The sequence below is a fragment of the Nicotiana tabacum genome, chromosome 8, assembly GCF_000715075.1.
Source record: "Nicotiana tabacum cultivar K326 chromosome 8, ASM71507v2, whole genome shotgun sequence".
Classification (NCBI taxonomy): domain Eukaryota; kingdom Viridiplantae; phylum Streptophyta; class Magnoliopsida; order Solanales; family Solanaceae; genus Nicotiana; species Nicotiana tabacum.
The window spans coordinates 93,770,753-93,789,276 of record NC_134087.1 but is presented as its reverse complement, the minus strand read 5'-3'; the positions used below and the strand labels follow the sequence as shown (position 1 = coordinate 93,789,276).

The following is an 18,524-nucleotide window of genomic DNA, read 5'->3' as shown; positions in this document are numbered from 1 at the left end:
GTAGGACTGCTGATCAGAATACTGCATCTGAGAACCACGGCCACCAGAAGCACCGTGAGAAACTTGAAGTGCTGACTAGAAAGGACTGGGAGGATGGCCCCTACCATATGAATCCCTACCTCCAGACGAGGTACCACTGAATCTACCTAAATAATGAGGCCTCTTGTCCGACCCATGACCACCTCCCTGTGACAGAACCATCTCAACTCTCCGGGCCACATTGGCCACCTCCTAGAAAGATATCTCACTCCCAGTCTCCCTAGCCATCTGAAGACGAATCGGCTAAATAAAACCATCAATAAACCTCCCCACCCTCTCTCTCTCTCTCGGTGGGAATTATGACAAGAGCATGACGAGCCAAGTCGATGAATCTGGTCTCATACTGGGTAACAGACATAGAACCCTGCTGGAGATGCTCAAACTGCCTCCGGTAGGCCTCTCTCCAAGTGATGGGGAGAAACATCTCCAGAAATAGCTGAGTAAATTGCTCCAAAGTCAAAGATGGTGATCCAACTGGTCTAGCCAAATAGAAATCCCTCCACCAAGTCTTGGCGGATCAAGACAAGCGAAAAGTGGCAAAATCGACCCCATTGGTCTCAACTATCCCTATGCTCTTAAGAACCTTATGACAGCTGTCTAGATAATCCTAAGGATGCTCGGTAGATGCACTGCTGAAAGTGGTAGTGAAGAGCTTGGTGAACCTATCCTGCCTCCATAAAGCATTGGTAGACATAGCTGCTCCATCACCGGTCTGAGTTACCACACCCGGCTGAACTACTCCAACTAGTTGAACCGCTGGAGTCTGAATCAGGGGAGCTACCTGCTCTGGAGTGTGAGTGGCGGGAGTTTGGGATCATCCTCCAGCCTAAGAGGCGGCTGGTGTTACATGAAGCAAGCCTGCCCGGGTGACACTCTCCATGAGGCCCACTAAAAGGGCCAGAGCATCCTAAAGAACTGGGGTAGCAATAAACCCCTCTGGGACCTGAGCGGGGCCCATCGGAACTGCTGGGGCCGGAACCTCATCATCAAAGTCAACCTGAGGCTCCGCCGATGGTGCTGATGCTCGGGGCTGAGCTCTGCCCTTACCTCGGCCTCGCCCTCTGCCCCTCATAGGAGCTGCTACTGGGGCCTCGGGCTGCTGGTCAATGGATAAGGAAGCGCGTGTTCTCGCCATCTACGAAAGAATAGAGTAGAAGTTCAATTAGCATTGAGGAACCAAACTGCACAATAGGAAAGAATAAATGTGAAGTTCTTCCTAACTTTGTAGCCTCTCCCGGCAATCATCCCGGCAATCATCCCGGCAAGGGAACAATGGTGATAATAACATATAAAGCGCAATAAACCACAACAGAGTCATAACAATTATAATACAAGACTCACAGGCATGCTTGACACCAACGTATAGATACTTATCACCATGTCTATACGTCGTACTCCACAATTAGCACGTAGCAAATAAGACACAACTCCTAATCCCTCAAGCTAAGGTTAGAACAAACACTTACCTCGATGTCACGAATACAATTCACGTTTCAATTATAGCTTTACCCCTTGATTCCACCACCAATTCGCTCATATCTAGTCACAAGTTACTTAATTACGTCAATAAACGCTAAATGAATCAACCTCAATGCATGAAAATGAATTTTCTAAAGTTTTACCCAAAAAGTCAAAAATCGCCCCCTAGCCCACATGGTCAAAATCCGAGGTTCGAACCAAAACCCGATTGCCCATTCTCCCACGAACCCAAATATATAATTTATTTTGAAATTAGACCTCAAATCGAGTTCCAAATCCCCAATTTTTGAAAAACCTAGGTTCTACCCAAAACACCCAATTTTCCCCAAGAAAACCATTGATTTTGAGTTGAAATCATGTTAAAAGATGTTAATGATTGGAGAAAACGAGTTAGAAATCACTTACCAATGGTTTAGAAAAGAAAGGTTATTTGAAAAATCGCCTCTTATGTTTTTGAGGTTTTGAAAAATGAGAAATAACTGAAAATCTCGTCTTAATATACTACTTTCAGCTGCCCTGTGCGGACCGCACAAAATCAACTGCGGCCGCACAGCTCCCATGCTTTAGTATTTTGGTCATAACTTTCTCTACAGATATCCAAATTGTAATTTCTTTAACTTTCTGGAAACTAGACACGAAGGGCTACAACTATTATTTTTGATTCATCTCAAAATTCTTTGTAGATCAAAAGATAAAAGCTTCCGAAATCGGACCGGTGAAATGTTCTTCACCGCGGGCTGCACAGAATCTAGTGCGGCCGCAAAGCCCTCACTGTGGTCCGCACAAAATCCAGTGCGGCCGCATAAGCCCCTCCGCGGTAGCATTCCTCTTTGTGTGGACCGCACTGGTCTGTTCAGAGGTCTTCCACTTCTGTGAACCTGCAACAACTATATTTTTAAGCTTAAGACATCCCGGAACCTACCCGAAACTCACCCGAGCCTTCGGAACTCGAAACCAAGTGTACATACTAACTCAAAAACATCATATGGACCTACTCGTGCGATCACATCATCAAAATAATATGTAAAATCATGAATTAAACCTCAAAACTCAACATTTTCATCAAGTACTCTCAAAGTTCATAACTCTTCAACCGGAAGTCCAACTCACGTCAAATAAACTCCGTTTTTCACCAAATTTCACAGTTATCTTTCAAATACTATAACAAGTTTTTACCGGACTCCGGAACCAAAATACAGGCCCGATAATAATGGTTTCAAACATTAATTCTTTTCTTTATTTCTTAGATAATTCAGTAAAACAATTTCTTTCAAAAATTGATTTCTATTGTTGCGATATTTTCGGTCTTGATTTTATTTTCTCGACGCAAATTTATTGTCTACAAGAAGAATAAATCGAGAGAAATGAAAATGCAATCTCTTAACCTCTCTATTCACTGTGCACTTTGTATATATACAGTAAATAACTACCATCTAACAACCTAACCATAACTAACTTCTAACTGCCAAATCATACATTTAACAACCTAACTATACACTCTACAGTTAAATTTATGAACTAACTATAGTTAGTTATCAGCTTGTATCCAGTTTAGCCAACAAAACACAGAGATAAATTTTACAATTATTCATAAAACTTAATATTAGAGCATATAACTAACAACAAATAACAGTAAGAAATATTGATAGTATCACAAAATTAGTAAGTATTGAAAGTCGATTTCTTTTCTTCTATGTGACACGAATAGTGTCTGAGCCAGTTTACGAGTAAATTGACTAATCTATCGAGTAGCTACCCGCCATTGTGATTGTAGGTGAACCAGTCCACTGAGATCAGAGCAGATAAGCTCATATTGAGTGTTATAACTGGCATTCGAATATGGTATTTCAGGTTTACTCTTATACATCAACCACTTAGCAGGGACATCTTTTATATCTGTATGTAAGATATTAAATTAGTGAGTCCATAACTTGATGAATTTCTCCTTAGGAATGACCATGAATTTGGTCAATCACTTTTCTTGTTACGACGGCTGATGTGGATATATATTCACCTAAGGCAGTAGTTATGTTTCTTCATGAATTCAATGGCTTTAAGTATTCCCTGTTTGATCTCAAATTCCGAAATTTATTAAACATCCCTAAAACTAGCTCTGAAACCATAAAGATTTGATGGGTATCATGTCTACTGAAATGTAACTGCAGGAAAAGAGTAAATTGCTTATAAAAAAGCTAAGGAACGTTCAAATAGTTGTATTTTTACATGGAATTAATGGGCCATTAATCACACAGAAACAGACTTACACTCTAGTAACTAAGCCTCAGATGATTAAAACAGAGCAGACTTCCACACACTACAGATTCGATAACAGAGTGCCTTTCTGATCATGGGATTTCAAAGATTCTTACTGTTGCTATATACAAGTGATAGTTAAATATTACTCCTATCTCACAAGAACTAACACCAACTCTACAAGAAAAATTCACCTCCGATTAATTAGGATTAGCCTGTGAAAAATGAGATATCTTGATTGTCATAGTAATAATCCGTCATCCATAGTGTATCTGGGCAATAATCCCATAAGGGTGATGCCATTACTGGTAACTTATTCATCGTTTGATCGGTATCTTCTGATGATTCAACTTCTTTCCAGATTTCATCTATGGAATAAACCATCATATTTTTCTCCCCTGATTCATGATCATATACTGTATTTTCTCCAGCAGCTAATTGCAAGTGCTCGAGTCCATCGTTAGAATTTCTTTCGTTTTGTTCATTGACAGGCATGGAGTCCACGGTAGGACTGTTGGCAGAGGAATTAGACGAAGAGTTGGAAAAGGACGAAGATGGAGAAATAGAAGCCTTGTTCTTATTCCTCTGATCTTGAGCTTGTTTCCTCATGTGGGTTCTCCAATAATTCTTGATTTCATTATCGGTTCGTCCCGGCAATTTCCCGGCAATTTTCGACCATCTGCACTTAAAGATTGGGTGTTAAATGAGCGGATTAAGTTAAAGTTAAGTGAATTAAAGTGGTCAATTTAATAAACTAACAGGTTTGGTGCTCAAAATTTTCTTGGGTCAAGATAAGCGGGTCAATTATCTCGACCTTCTATATTAAAATTAGTTTTCTTATGAATTTGAGGCTGTCCGAATTGGTTCAGGCCTTAGACAGAGTAACTTGGATATTATGCCTAAATTGGGTCAATAAACATATATGTTCTGAGTGAAAGATCTAGATTTGAGCAGATTATATTTTCAGTGAGCAAATTTAAGATTATAGTAAGGAGAGTAGCAAGAATTCTTGATACGAGAAAAGAATTAAGTTGAAAATACAATTAATTACCTATTTCCATATTTGGAGTGGAGTTGAAGAACAAGGTGCTCTTCTTGAGGGGTCATCTTGCCACGTTTGAGAGCAGGATTCAAGTAATTAACCCAGCGTAATCTGCAACTCTTTCCAGTTCTTTTCAAACCTATAAATAAGAAGAAGAAGAAGAAGAAGAAGAAATGGAACGCAGAAGAAGTGGTTATTAAACTTGATCCTTTAAATTTAGTATGCGAATATTTTGCCCAAAACTAGCTAAGCCTATATACCTATTTTTATTTTTGTCTCCCTCCAAAACCTTCAAACCTGAAACTTTCGCCAGAAAATCCCAGCGGCCATCACCAAACATCTTCACGTAAAATACTAGCTGAACATCTTCTTGTTCAGTCCATGGACCTTTTCTTATTATTTCCTCTTGTACCATTTTTCACTAGATTTCCTTTTTTCTGTTGTAGTGTGACTTTCTTGGTTGATGCTGAACTACTGACCGATACACGTACACCATTGATATTTATACTTGCCTAAAGGGATTTGTCCTAATTATCTAATTTGTTTTATTATTATTAGGTGTATGAACAAGTGGTGTGAGAGTGCTCATCTAGTGTTGGCATATGATGCAAGCCATTACCAGAAAAGACGCAAGTGATGATAAAATGAGATAAGAGGTTGATATGTTTGATGTTGATGTGACTTTTATAACTCACTCCTCATTGCACATATCATTTGCTCTTGGAATTGTTGAATTTGTCAAATCTCACATTGGTGGTTTAGCATTTTGGTAGGGAATATTTCTATATAAATGGAGGTCTAATGTTTGGGATTTAAACATATCTCTCATTTGTCTTTTTATCTTCTTAAAGTATTTGTATCTTCTCTCTTTAGTATTATTTCACTTGTATTTTTAGAGTGAAATAAAATATTGGTTGTATCCGAGGAAGTAGGCAAAATTGGTCGAACCTCGGAAATTCTGGTGTTCCTTTATTGTTTCTTTATTGTCTTATTTATTATTTGGTGGCTGTCATAATTTTTGGTATAGTAGTTGTGACTCATTCACACTATATACATTTGACTTCCGCAACAATTGGTATCAGAGCCAAGGTACTGTCTAAGTATGCTCTATGGTTGCAACATAGTCTGATCTTCCACATCAGAAAAGATTTATCTTGGTAACTGAGTCAACGTTCTGTCTGAGTATGCTCTATGGTTGCAGCTTAGTCTGATCTTCCACACCAGAAAGGAAATAATCTTGATTTGTGTCGTCAGCTATTAAATAATATTTGTGTCAAAGATGGGAGACAATAAACAAGAAGAATCTACATCAAGTGTCAACAATATGTCATCATTGGCATCTTCGCTTATGACAAGAATTGTGTCAAATGCGAAATTTGCGGTAGAAATTTTTGACGGGTTAGGACATTTTGGGATGTGGCAAGGCGAGGTTCTAGATGTTCTTTTTTCAACAAGGGCTAGATCTTGCTATTGAAGAAAAGAGACCAGATGTTATTGGAGAAGAAGATCGGAGAATTATCAACCGTGTTGCTTGCGGTACCATTCGATCCTACCTTGCTAGAGAGCAGAAATATCCATACACAAAGAAAACTTCTGCAAGTAAATTATGGAAAGCATTGGAGGATAAATTTTTGAAGAAAAACAGTCAAAATAAATTGTATATGAAGAAGAGACTGTTTCGCTTTACCTATGTCATGGTACCACGATGAATGAACATATCACCAGTTTTAGTAAGTTGGTCACAGATTTGCAAAATATGGATGCAACTTTTGATGATGGTGACTTGGCCTTAATGTTGTTGGGGTCACTTCCTGATGAGTACGAGCACCTTGAAACTACTCTACTCCATAAGAATGACGAAATTTCTCTCAGAGAAGTTTGTTCGGCTTTGTACAACAACAAAGAAAGGGAGAAAAACAGAAGGGCGAAGAAGGAGAAGCACTGGTTGTGAGGGTCGTCCTCAAAATCAAATGAACACAAAGAAAGGAAGATCCAAGTCAAGATCTAGACCCAGCAAAGATGAATGTGCCTTTTGTCGAGAAAAGGGGCGCTGGAAGAAAGACTGTCCGAAGTTGAATAATAAAGCCAAACATAATAATGGAAAGGCCATTGTGGATTCAAATATAGCTGATGGTGATGATTCAGACTTCTAATTAGTTACAACAGAGCCATCAACATCATCAGACATATGGTTGATGGACTCGGCTTGTAGCTATCATATGTGTCCCAACAGGGATTGGTTCGTGGATTTTCAAGAAGGAGAATATGGATTCGTCCACACAGCGAATAACAGCCCTCTTACCTCATATGACATTGGTTCAATACGATTAAGGAACCATGATGGAATGATCAGAACATTAACAGATGTTCTATATGTACCGGGCTTGAAGAAAATTCTCATCTCTGTGGGGGCCCTAGAATCAAAAGGGTTCAAAATCATTGCAGAAAATGGAGTGATGAGAGTATGCTCTGGTGCACTAATGGTAATGAAGGTCAATCGAAAGAACAATAACATGTACCGTTATCGCGGTAGTACAGTTATTGGGATAGCGACAGTAACATCCAGTGACGAAAAAGAGGCAGAAGCAACCAGGCTATGGCACATGCGCTTGGGACGTGCTGAAGGAAAATCCTTGAAAACTCTATTAGATCAAAGATTGTTAAAGGGAGTAAAGGTTTGCAACTTGGAGTTTTGCGAGCATTGTGTCAAAGGGAAATAGACAAGGGTTAAATTTGGTACAACGATCTATAATACTAAAGGAATTTTGGATTATGTACACTCTGATATTTAGGGTCCTTCCAAAAAACCTTCATTGGGTGGGAAGCACTATTTTGTAACCTTTATTGATGATTTTTTCCCGAAGAGTGTGGGTGTATACAATGAAGAGCAAAGATGAAGTGTTGGGAATTTTTCTCAAATGGAAGACGATGGTGGAGAATCAAACAGGCAGGAGGATCAAGTGTATTCGCACAGACAATGGAGGTGAATACAAAAATGATCATTTCAATAAGGTCTGTGAAAATGATGGCATCGTCCGATAATTTACTGTCAGACATACACCACAACATAATGGAGTGGCAGAACGTATGAACCAGGCCTTGCTGGAGAAGGTACAGTGTATGTTTGTCCAATGCTAGCTTGGACAAAGAATTTTGGGCTGAGACAATTACATATGCATGCCAGCTTACCATCCACTGCTATCGATGGCAAGACACCATTTGAAAAATGGTATGGAAAGCCTGTTGTAGATTATGATTCTTTGCACGTATTTGGCTCAACTGCATATTATTATGTGATAGAGTCAAAATTGGATCCAAGGGCAAAGAAGGCTATTTTTATGGTGATTACTTCTGGAGTCAAAGGATATCGCTTATGGTATCCTATGACAAAGAAAGTAATATTCAGCAGGGATATTACCTTTGATGAATCTGCTATGGTAAATAAGGTAACAGAAGATACCAAACAAAATGAGGATGCTTCTAAGCAGGTGGAGTTTGAGGGAAAATTTATTTTTCCTACACAAAAAGCAGGGGAGGAAACAAATGAAGATTATCCTCTGGAAAAAGAGCCAGTAGAGAGGGAGATTCCAACTCAGGAACCTCAACAACAACTTGAATCAATTGCAACCAGCATGCAAAAAAGGACAATAACAAAATCTGTTCGTCTTATAGAGACGGTTGCTTTTGCCGCCTCAATTGTAACTGATGATGTTCCTACCACTTATAAAAATGCAGTCCAAAGTTCAGAAGAATATAAGTGGAGGATTGCCATAAATGATGAAATACAGTCCCTTCATCAGAATCATACATGGGGATTGGCCAATCTCCCGAAGTGAAAGAAAGTAATTGGGTGCAAATGGGTATTTGCAAAGAAAGGAAGATTTCTTAACCAAGAAGATGTTCGCTACAAAGCAAGATTGGTGGCCAAAGGATATGCTCAAAGGAGGGAATTGATTACAATGAAGTGTTTTCTCCAATTGTAAAACATTCCTCTATTAGAATTATGCTGGCTTTGGTAGCACAGTTGGATTTGGAACTAGTTCAGATGGATGTAAAAACTACGTTTTTACATGGAAACTTGGAGGAGGAAATCTACATGACTCAGCCAGAAGGATTCAAAGTTGCTGGAAAAGAAAATATGGTATGCAAACTTGAAAAATCATTGTACGGATTGAAACAATCTTCTAGACAATGGTACAAGCGATTTGACAAGTTTATGTTGCGGTAAGGGTACAAGAGAAGCAAATACGATAATTGTGTATATTTGCGCAAGCTTGAAGATGGTTCCTTTATATATCTTCTCCTATATGTTGATGATATATTGATAGCTTCCAAGAATTCGGAAGAAATTGATAAGTTGAAGATTCAACTGAAGAAGGAGTTCAAGATGAAGGATCTGGGTGAGGCAAAGAAAATTCCTGGCATGGAGATAATAAGAGATAGACGTTCAAGAAACTCTGTTTATCTCAAAAGGAATATTTGAAGAGAGTACTACAACGTTTTGGCATAGATGAGAAGACTAAGCAAGTTAGTACTCCACTTGCTCCCCATTTTAAGCTAAGTACTACTATGTCACCAAAAGATGAAGTTGGACGAGAGTATATGTCAAAGGTACCATACGCAAATGTTGTTGGTAGCTTGATGTATGCAATGGTCTGTACGATACCTGACATTTCACAAGCTGTTGGAGTTATTAGCAGATATATGCATAATCCAGGAAAGGAGCATTGGCAAGCTGTGAAGTGGATTCTACGGTATATTCATAATACTGTAGATGTTAGGTTAGTTTTTGAGCAGGAATGCAATCAGTCTGTAGTTGGATATTGTGACTCAGATTTTGCGGGTGACCTGGACAAACGAAGATCAACTACTGGTTATGTATTTACTTTTGCAAAGGCGCCAGCTAGTTGGAAGTCTACTTTACAGTCACCAGTTGCTTTGTCTAAAACAGAGGCAGAGTACATGGCTATTACAGAGGTTGTGAAGGAGGCAATTTGGCATCAGGGATTGCTAAAAGAACTTGGTATTGGACACAAAAGTATCACAATTTTTTGTGATAGTCAAAGTGTTATTCAATTAGCGAAGAACCAAGTTTATCATTCAAGGACGAAGCACATTGATGTTCGGTATCATTTCGTACGAGAAATCATAGAAGAAGGTGGAGTTACGGTGAAGAAAATTCATACTACGGAGAATCCTGCTGATATGCTGACAAAGGTGGTGACTGCGGTCAAGTTTCAATATTATTTGGATTTGATCAACATTGTTGAACACTAAAGATTAAAGATGAAGATACAACCAAAATTTGTTATAGAGAGAAAATTGAAGATGTGGAATTTTGCCAAGGTGGAGATTTGTTGAATTTGTCAAATCCCACATCAGTGGTTTAGCCTTTTGGTAGGGAATATTTCTCTATAAAAGGAGGCCTAATGTTTGGGATTTAAACATACTTCTCATTTGCCTTTTTATCTTCTTAAGGAGTTTGTATCTTCTCTCTTTAGCATTATTACACTTGTATTTTTGGAGTGGAATAAAATATTGGTTGTATCCGAGGAAGTAGGCAAAATTGGCCGAACCTCGTAAATTCTGGCGTTCCTTTTATTGTTGCTTTATTGTGTTATTTATTATTTGGTGGCTATCATAAGTTTTGGTATAGTAGTTGTGATTCATTTACACTATATACATTTGACTTCCGCAACAGGAATATCTCTTTTATTTCAATTTTCATCTCCATATCTAGGAAACTGTAGCAAGTAAATAAACGTGGCCAGTCCACACACTGTATCTACTCGCGATTGCATTTTTGAAAAGTTAAAAACTTCTAGAGGTAAATTCCCTGTCTAATGTAAGGTGTTACGTTCTTGGTTATTGCAAGCCGCTTTAGGGGTCGTTTGGTACAATGGTTCTATGGGTGGGATATGTCATGCAGGGGCGGGTTTAGGGACAGAAGAGGGTTCGCTGAACCTCCTTCATCGAAAACTTATATTGTATATATAACGCAAAATTTAATGTTTGTCTCTATATATTACGTTTTGAATCCACTTGACATGACACAAAAGCATAGCTTAGTGATCAAGGGAATTCAAAACTTTTGCAAGGTCATTAGTTCAATATCCACTAGCTACAATTCTTTTTAACTTTTTTCTTTTTTGAACTCCCTTAGCGAAAATCCTGCCTCCGTCATTGATGTTATGGAATTAGTTATTCCACCTTTTATATGAGATAATTAATCCCACCATGTTAATGTAAAAGTTATTCTGAGATTAACTAATATCCCAAATCAAATATGGAATAAAGGTAATCCCAAGATTATTATCCTTATCTCATAAACCAAACGACCCCTTATAGACTTGTTAATATGAAGTTTTAATTTGAGTGTTAAATGATTTTGTGGGTCTTTACAAATTTATTTTTAATTTTGTGACCATATCTCTTTTTTATACATGAGAAATTTACTTTACACAAATCTATTTTTTTTACACATAAGAGATCTAAAAAATATACTTTCTTAGTTTCAACATTGTAAAAGGCCAATTTTCTCTAAATTTTAATGTGTAGAAATTCTCACGACCACATTCTAGTACAAATTGGATAGCATCATTACACCATAAAATGCTCTATTTGTCTTAGCTTAGCCGAATGTAGATATTGGATAGTATTACTTGAGACTTCCAAATATCTCTTCTTTAGGAAAAAAATTTATAATTTGCAAAAGAAACATAAAATCCCAATTTAGAAAGGGGTTTATTTTTGGGGTAAATTTTATAAATGGTCATATAATTATTATTATTTTCAATCAAAACATAACTATGTTTTGTAACACAAAAACGCAAAACTTTTTATATAGGTCAAAATTTTCCCAAAGGAAATTTAGCGTAAAGTGACATTAAGGAAATCGGTCGAGGTCGACCAGTAAGTAGTGAGATTCGTGGCCAGACTGTCGACAACGACCAAGGTCGAGAACAAGGACAGAACAATAACGACTAGTTTTTGTAATAGGATAGTAAAGAGAATATCTATTGAATATTCTCCGCACTTATACTATTAGGGTTTGTTAGGGATATGACTCATATAAATAGAAAAAGAGACAATAGTATAGAGAAGGAAATATTGACTTGATAAGAACACTTTTCATAAGAAGATTCCCTCTCTCTAGCAAAGGTACAAACATTACCTTTTACAATATTCTTGCACACATTATTCCATATCTTTCCATCAGATTCGATAATAGTTCAAACATTCGAGGATTTGTCTGTTATTCATCATTGTCAGAAGGAACAATCATCCATTTCATTCATTATTGGGTGAATCGTTCTCCCTGTTTACATAAAAGTCATTTATTACTATTTATTATTAGTTATTCCCCCATTATTTTCCATACATTTTGGAATATTAAATGTGTGTCATTTTTAATCTCCCACCGACTTTATCCTATATCATCCAAGCTATCATGTTCTATATCTAGAGATATTATTATTATTAACTAAGTTTAATCCCTCATTACATAAAATTTAATAGTTTAACTGAAAGTTTATATTTTTTGGTCAAACACTTTCATCGTTATAACTACAAAGCCATAATGCCGGAAATCCCAATCTTTCCGATGCATTTCCCAATCGGCAACTTAGATGTATTACACATGTATTCTTGTTAATGATATTTCTATGGCTTCTCTTTAGCCGATAGAGAGAGAAAGTTCTGGCGCAAATGCCAACGGCGAACCAAATTCAAGCAAATCCTTTACCAAAAAGATAGCAGACAAAATATCCATGATGGACAAGGCGCAATCGTCAACACTGACAACTGAGAAAGAAGATATGCTCCAACGTGGTATACAAACTCCAAAAATGGATGGGAGAAAAATAGACCGCAAGGTAAGCTTCAAAGACAGAGTACTTGAAAATCAACCATTTGACCATATAGCTTTCGAATGTGGCATGTTTAATAACCTATCTCTTGATGATGAGAACGACAACCCCACAAATCACCCAAACTTCATGCCCATCTCCTCGACTGAAAATAAAGACTTTACAAACTTTGGACCAAAGCCTTAATCATCAAACTATTAGGTAGAAGGATGGGTTATAATCTTCTTCGAACCAAAATAAAAAAAATGTGGAACACCACTGACCTACTACACCTTATCAACCTTGGTAACGATGTTTATATTATAAGATTTTCTTCGAAGAACTTATACACTACTGTCTTGAATAATGGACCATGGTTTATTGGTTCACAGTTCCTCTCCATCATTAAATGGATACCAAAATTTAATCCAAACGGTGTCCAGATTACTTTTTCTACTATATGAGTGCACCTTCAAGAGTTGGCTACAGAATATTATGACATTCATATACTCCAAAAAATTGGAAACAAAATTGGTACAGTTCTAAAAATTGACAGTTACACAGCACACACAATTCGGAGAAGGTATGCCAGACTATGTATCTTAGCACCACTAGGCAAGCCTCTTCCCAGGAATGTTATAATTGGTGAACACTTATATGAAATACATTATGAGGACACAAATCCCCTATGCATCTTATGCGGGTGCTTGGGCCACAACCACTACCAATGCCTACAAACAAGAGCAACCTAACCACCGGAACCTTCACAGGCATAACCATCCCAAGGCAAGTGGAAAATAATCACTTACACAAACAAAATGTACGCTACTAATAAAGATCCAAAACTAGATGTAGATAGAAAACAAAGAGACAAAGGGGAAAGTGAATATTCCAAAGCCACTGGTCAAGGAAAAAGAAAAGGAAAAGGAAAAGAAATTGAAAAAGGAAAAGAAAAAGAAAACAACAAAACATAAATTAGGATAGAGGAAAAAAAGAAAGAACAAAAAGGAGGAAAAATAGAGGCAATGATTACATCAGATATAATGTTCCTACACATACCAACTTTACATTGGAAACACGAAAAGGGACATTTTCTAAGTCCGAGGGAAAAATAAGTAATTCTCCAGGTAACAAAGGGGCATTTACACTTCCCCAAAATAATAAGTTTGCCATCTAGACCAACCGTGTGTGGGAATTTCAAAATCAAAATCAAAAAATAATTTTTAACAATTTGATAACACCAGGAAAAAAAATCTGCTACACACTCCCTATTCCAATTTACTTCAACTTCAAGTTCAGTTCAAACAGAACACAAGTATCCTAAGACAAAAGCCAAAAACAGCAAAATACCTATAATTATACAACCCACCTTTCCAGGGGTCCCACCAAACGTTACCGCAAATGAACAGCCAACGAAACTCCATGTGTCAAATCCACCCCCACCTCTGTCCAATACCACTCCCATCACATTTAATGGACTGACCCCTAACCTTCCACCTACCCCTAAACCTAATTATATCACTCATACCTCTCCTACTACAACTGACCCAACCCCTTTGACCCAACACCAGACGCACTGTTACCTTTCCCCCATTACCACCTCCTTGAAGGAATGCCCTTCAAAAATACCTCACACTAACACTTAACCATCCCAATCATCACCTAATACCAACGCACTTAAAAATGCCAAGGCAGTACCATAGCTACCGCAGGAACTACTACTACCACCAATGCTACCGGAACCACTACTATAGACGTCATCACATGGAAGACGAAGACTTTCAACCCCAAACCCAACCACAAATAGCCAGCTATTACTTCCAAACGACAATCATGCTCATCCCCACTGTTATCAACCACCGACTCTACCATAATTAGATGAACAACTATATGTGTGGCCTCATAAACCAGTAGTGGACCATAGAACACCACATTCAACAGAACAACAACACCAATTACATATATGCAAATCAGTTGTTGTCGACCCCCACCCAACAATAGGCGGCCCTGATACTGGAAACAACCCAAGAGCTAATCCAGATGATACAACAAGGCCTCTATACTAACGATCCAATAACATCAGTGCTGCAATCGCTTTACATGCAGAAGATAACAGCTTTGGACTTTTCCCAACAGACAGGCTACCACAATAAACAACAACAACAACAAGAACACCAACCATCCACTCAGAACTAGGAGGCGAATGCATCCTCACTAGCCAAGTGGTTGCTCCTGTCGCCAGAACAAGCCCTACCGGAGAACCTGGACATCGATGATTCCCTAACACCAGTAGAACCATCATCCCCTTTAAATATGAAGGAGGCAGTGGCTATGGTTCCCGAGAAAGAACAACTGGCAGTGGCTATGGTGCATGAGATAGAACAATTAGCACAAAACATCCTCGATCGAATTCTCCGGAACATTACGCTGCAGAAATTACTGTCCATCACCCTCATCAAAAATAAAGGAAAAAGATGTTTCATCACTGTTCCAACAAATATCCCGAGGATAACAATGAACATCCGCTCCTATCCACTCTCAATCTTTTAGAAATATGCTATCCTGATAATACCAACACTGATAGTGGAGGACAGTATGATGGACTAACCACTGACCACCCATCTGCGTATGTCACTAGCTCCGGAAGGGAGTTTGAGGATCGTCAATGAGCCTAGATGAAGATACACCTTTGGAAGTGCAGAAGCTGAAACAACCTAGAGTTCAAGCGGAGTTTCAAGGATCTCGTAGAATAGAACAAGCCCTCCATCATATACCTTACGGAGACACGCATGCAGAGCCACTACGACCTCCTAGGCTTTATTAATTTCACTGACCTGTCTGATGTTAGCGCAGATGGATACTCTGGTGGTGTTGCCTTAATGTGGAAATAGGAAGAGCTTACTATTAAAACAGTTACCACCACTTACCAGGAAATCCATGTCAATATCCAGGTAAGAGGCACATCCCACAGTTGGCTTTTATATCTAATTTACGCAAGCATAGATCTAGCTAATAGAAGAATTTTATGGAATAACTTAGAAACTGTTGCTAGAAACCATACTTTGCCTTGGCTTGTCTGTAGGGATTTTAATGAAGTAACATCGGCCTCCGAAAAGTTTGGAGGAAGGGATGTTGCTTTTATACAATGTCTAGACAATCTTGATATGATTGACCTAGGGTTCATGGGACTCAAGTTTACGTGGTCAAATAAAAGGAAAAAAGGGCACCAAATTCTGAAAAGATTAGACCGTTTTCTTGCCAACCCAGAATGTGTAAGGATATACCAGATGCAACTGTGTCTCATTTGCTACGTACGCACTCTGAACGTTGTCCCATCCTCTTGAACCTAACAAAACCTATGGGAAAACCATATCACGTATTTCGCTTTGAAACAATGTGGTTAAGACACCCTGACTTTAATGGTATTGTTAATCACCACTGGTCAAACAATATTAACTACAGGAATGCCTTATCCTCCTTCACCAAACATGTTGAGTCTTGGAACAAGAGCACTTTTGGAAACATCTTTAAAAAGAAAAAGACGTTGCAAAATAGAATACTAGGTATCCAAAATATGTATCCTACTCACAAAAGAGACTTCCACTTAGACCTTGAGGAAAAGCTCATATGCGAGTATAATGACATCCTAAAAAATGAAGAGGATTTATGGAAACTAAATTCTAGAGTCCAATGGCTAAATGATAGCGATGCGAATACTAAATTCTACCATATTTTAGCTATTCAACGCAACAGGAAAAATAGAATCCTAGGGCTAAATGATTCGGTAGGCAACTAGACTTTTGACCTATAAAACATTAGAAGTATTTTCTTAAAACACTTTACAGATATCTATACTACTGAATTATCCTTTTGCTCTAAACATATTGCCCATAACCCTAGCACTCTTAATTTTCTCAGTGACAGTGATAGAGAGTTCCTTAGTAGAGACTTAAATACATTAGAAATTCACAAAGCTATTAATTCCTTTAAGACACTCAAGGAACCCGACCCAGATAGTATTCACCTGATCTTTTTCCAAAAATATTGGGCGGACACATGTCCCTCAATCGTCAACATTTGCTCACAAGCTTCCCAAACCCTCTACATTGTCCCGGAAATAAACAAGACTTATGTTTCCCTCATCCCTAAATTAAAAACTCTCAGTAAATCACCCATTAACCTCCCATTAATCTTTGTAATACAATCTACAAGATAATCAACAAAATCATAGTCAATAGGATACAATCTTCTCTTAACAAAATTATCAGCCCTACTTAGTACAGTTTCTTCCCTGGTTGACAGGCTATTGATAATGCTAGTATAGTTCAAGAAGCAATCCACTCTTTTAAAAAAAACCTCCAGTGGTAAAGAGAAAATGATGCTTAAATTAGACCTAAAAAAAGCATTTGACCGCCTGGAATGGTCATTCATTTGAAATTCACTATATGCCTTAATCTTTCCTGCCAAACTGATTACCTTAATTATGAAGTGCATCTCAACATCTTCTACTTCAATAATAGCCAATGGCCAATTAACAGAGTTCTTTGCACCCTCTCGAGGTATGCGCCAAGGGAACCCACTTTTACCCTACCTCTTCATCATCTGTATGCAGTCAATTACTAGAAGCATTGACCATGCGGTAGACATTTGTCAATGGAAACCTATCAAACTTAGCCAAACAGGCCCGCCCATTTCCCACCTACTATTCGCAGGTAAATATATCTAGTGCTACTTCGATCATAAATATATTCAACTCCATCACCCAACAATCCGGCAAGCGGATAAACTTTTTAAAATCAAAAATTATCTTCTCCAGGAATGTATATAGAAATGCATATAGTATTCTTTCCACAATGCTTAACATTAAGGTAACGAACAATGTAGGGAAGTACCTTGGATTCCCAATCACTAATCTACAACCTAGAAGCTCTGACTATCAATTAATTTTTGATGGAATGAATACAATATTTAAGGGATGGAAGGTAAAATTCCTAACTCAGGCAAGCATAACCACTCTTATCTAGTCGGTTCTGGCAGCTATACCTACTCACTCCATGCAACTCAACTATCTGCCTGCGGTGGCTACAAACCATGTATATTGTATTCAAAGGGATTTCCTGTGAGGCTCAACTTCAGAAAAAAGGAGAGTACGCCTTGTTAACTAAGACACTATGAAATCCCCAAAACAAGAAGGAGGACTAGGTCTTTTTAATTTCAAGAGCAAAAATCTAGTTCTTCTTTGTAGCATTCTTTAGCGCCTGCACTATAGCCCCAACAGCCTATGGGCACAGTTGGTATGTCACAAATACAAGGCAAGACAGGAATACAAAGACTTCACCACTACTGCCGCCGACTCCTATGTGTGCAAAAGCCTTGCTAAAGCTCATCCTTTCTTTGCAAAAGGATTAGACTGGAATGTAGCAAGTGGCAACCACATCAACCTTTGGAAGGATATTTGGATCATCGGGCAGCTGCCTCTAAGGTCTCTCATACAAGGTCCACTAACACATACGGACTTGGGAACAAATCTCTCACACATATTACAATCAAATTCACGGGATCTGAGCCAACTATCCTTTGAACTCCTATCCAATATCCAATCATTAATCCATCATACCTACATACCATTCTCTGAAAATGCCTCAGATAGCTTTTTTTTGGAAACTCACCAATGATGGATCCTTCACCACAAAGTGAGCCTACTCCTTAGTTAGGAATTACATATATGCACAACCGTCAAGGGACTTCGAATACTTTTGGATATGGAAAGCCAGCTGCCATAACAAATTAAAATACTTCCTATGGCTTCTACCCCTACAGCGCCTACCTACAACATCCATTCTCTACTATAGAAAAATAATTCC

The 18,524-nt window shown here is 38.2% G+C and overlaps 1 protein-coding gene across 1 annotated transcript; it reads right to left on the bottom strand.

Annotated features, from left to right (window-relative positions):
• Positions 1 to 3,678: 3,678 nt before the first annotated feature.
• LOC107778763 (transcription factor MYB48-like) lies at positions 3,679 to 5,307 on the bottom strand. Its single transcript, XM_016599065.2, has 3 exons — positions 5,111 to 5,307; positions 4,823 to 4,952; positions 3,679 to 4,450 (listed from the first exon to the last, which is right to left on the bottom strand). The coding sequence occupies exons 1-3, from the start codon at positions 5,226 to 5,228 to the stop codon at positions 3,982 to 3,984; spliced, it is 717 nt and encodes a 238-aa protein (XP_016454551.1). The 5' UTR covers positions 5,229 to 5,307; the 3' UTR covers positions 3,679 to 3,981.
• Between the last annotated feature and the right edge of the window lie 13,217 nt (positions 5,308 to 18,524).

Coding starts and splice junctions, on each gene's coding strand:
- LOC107778763 (XM_016599065.2), bottom strand. CDS start 5,228: ATGGTACAAGAGGAAATAATAAGAAAAGGTCCATGGACTGAACAAGAA. Junction 4,953..5,110: donor TTTTCTGGCGAAAGTTTCAG/GTTTGAAGGTTT, acceptor TCTTATTTATAG/GTTTGAAAAGAACTGGAAAG. Junction 4,451..4,822: donor CACTCCAAATATGGAAATAG/GTAATTAATTGT, acceptor CTTTAAGTGCAG/ATGGTCGAAAATTGCCGGGA.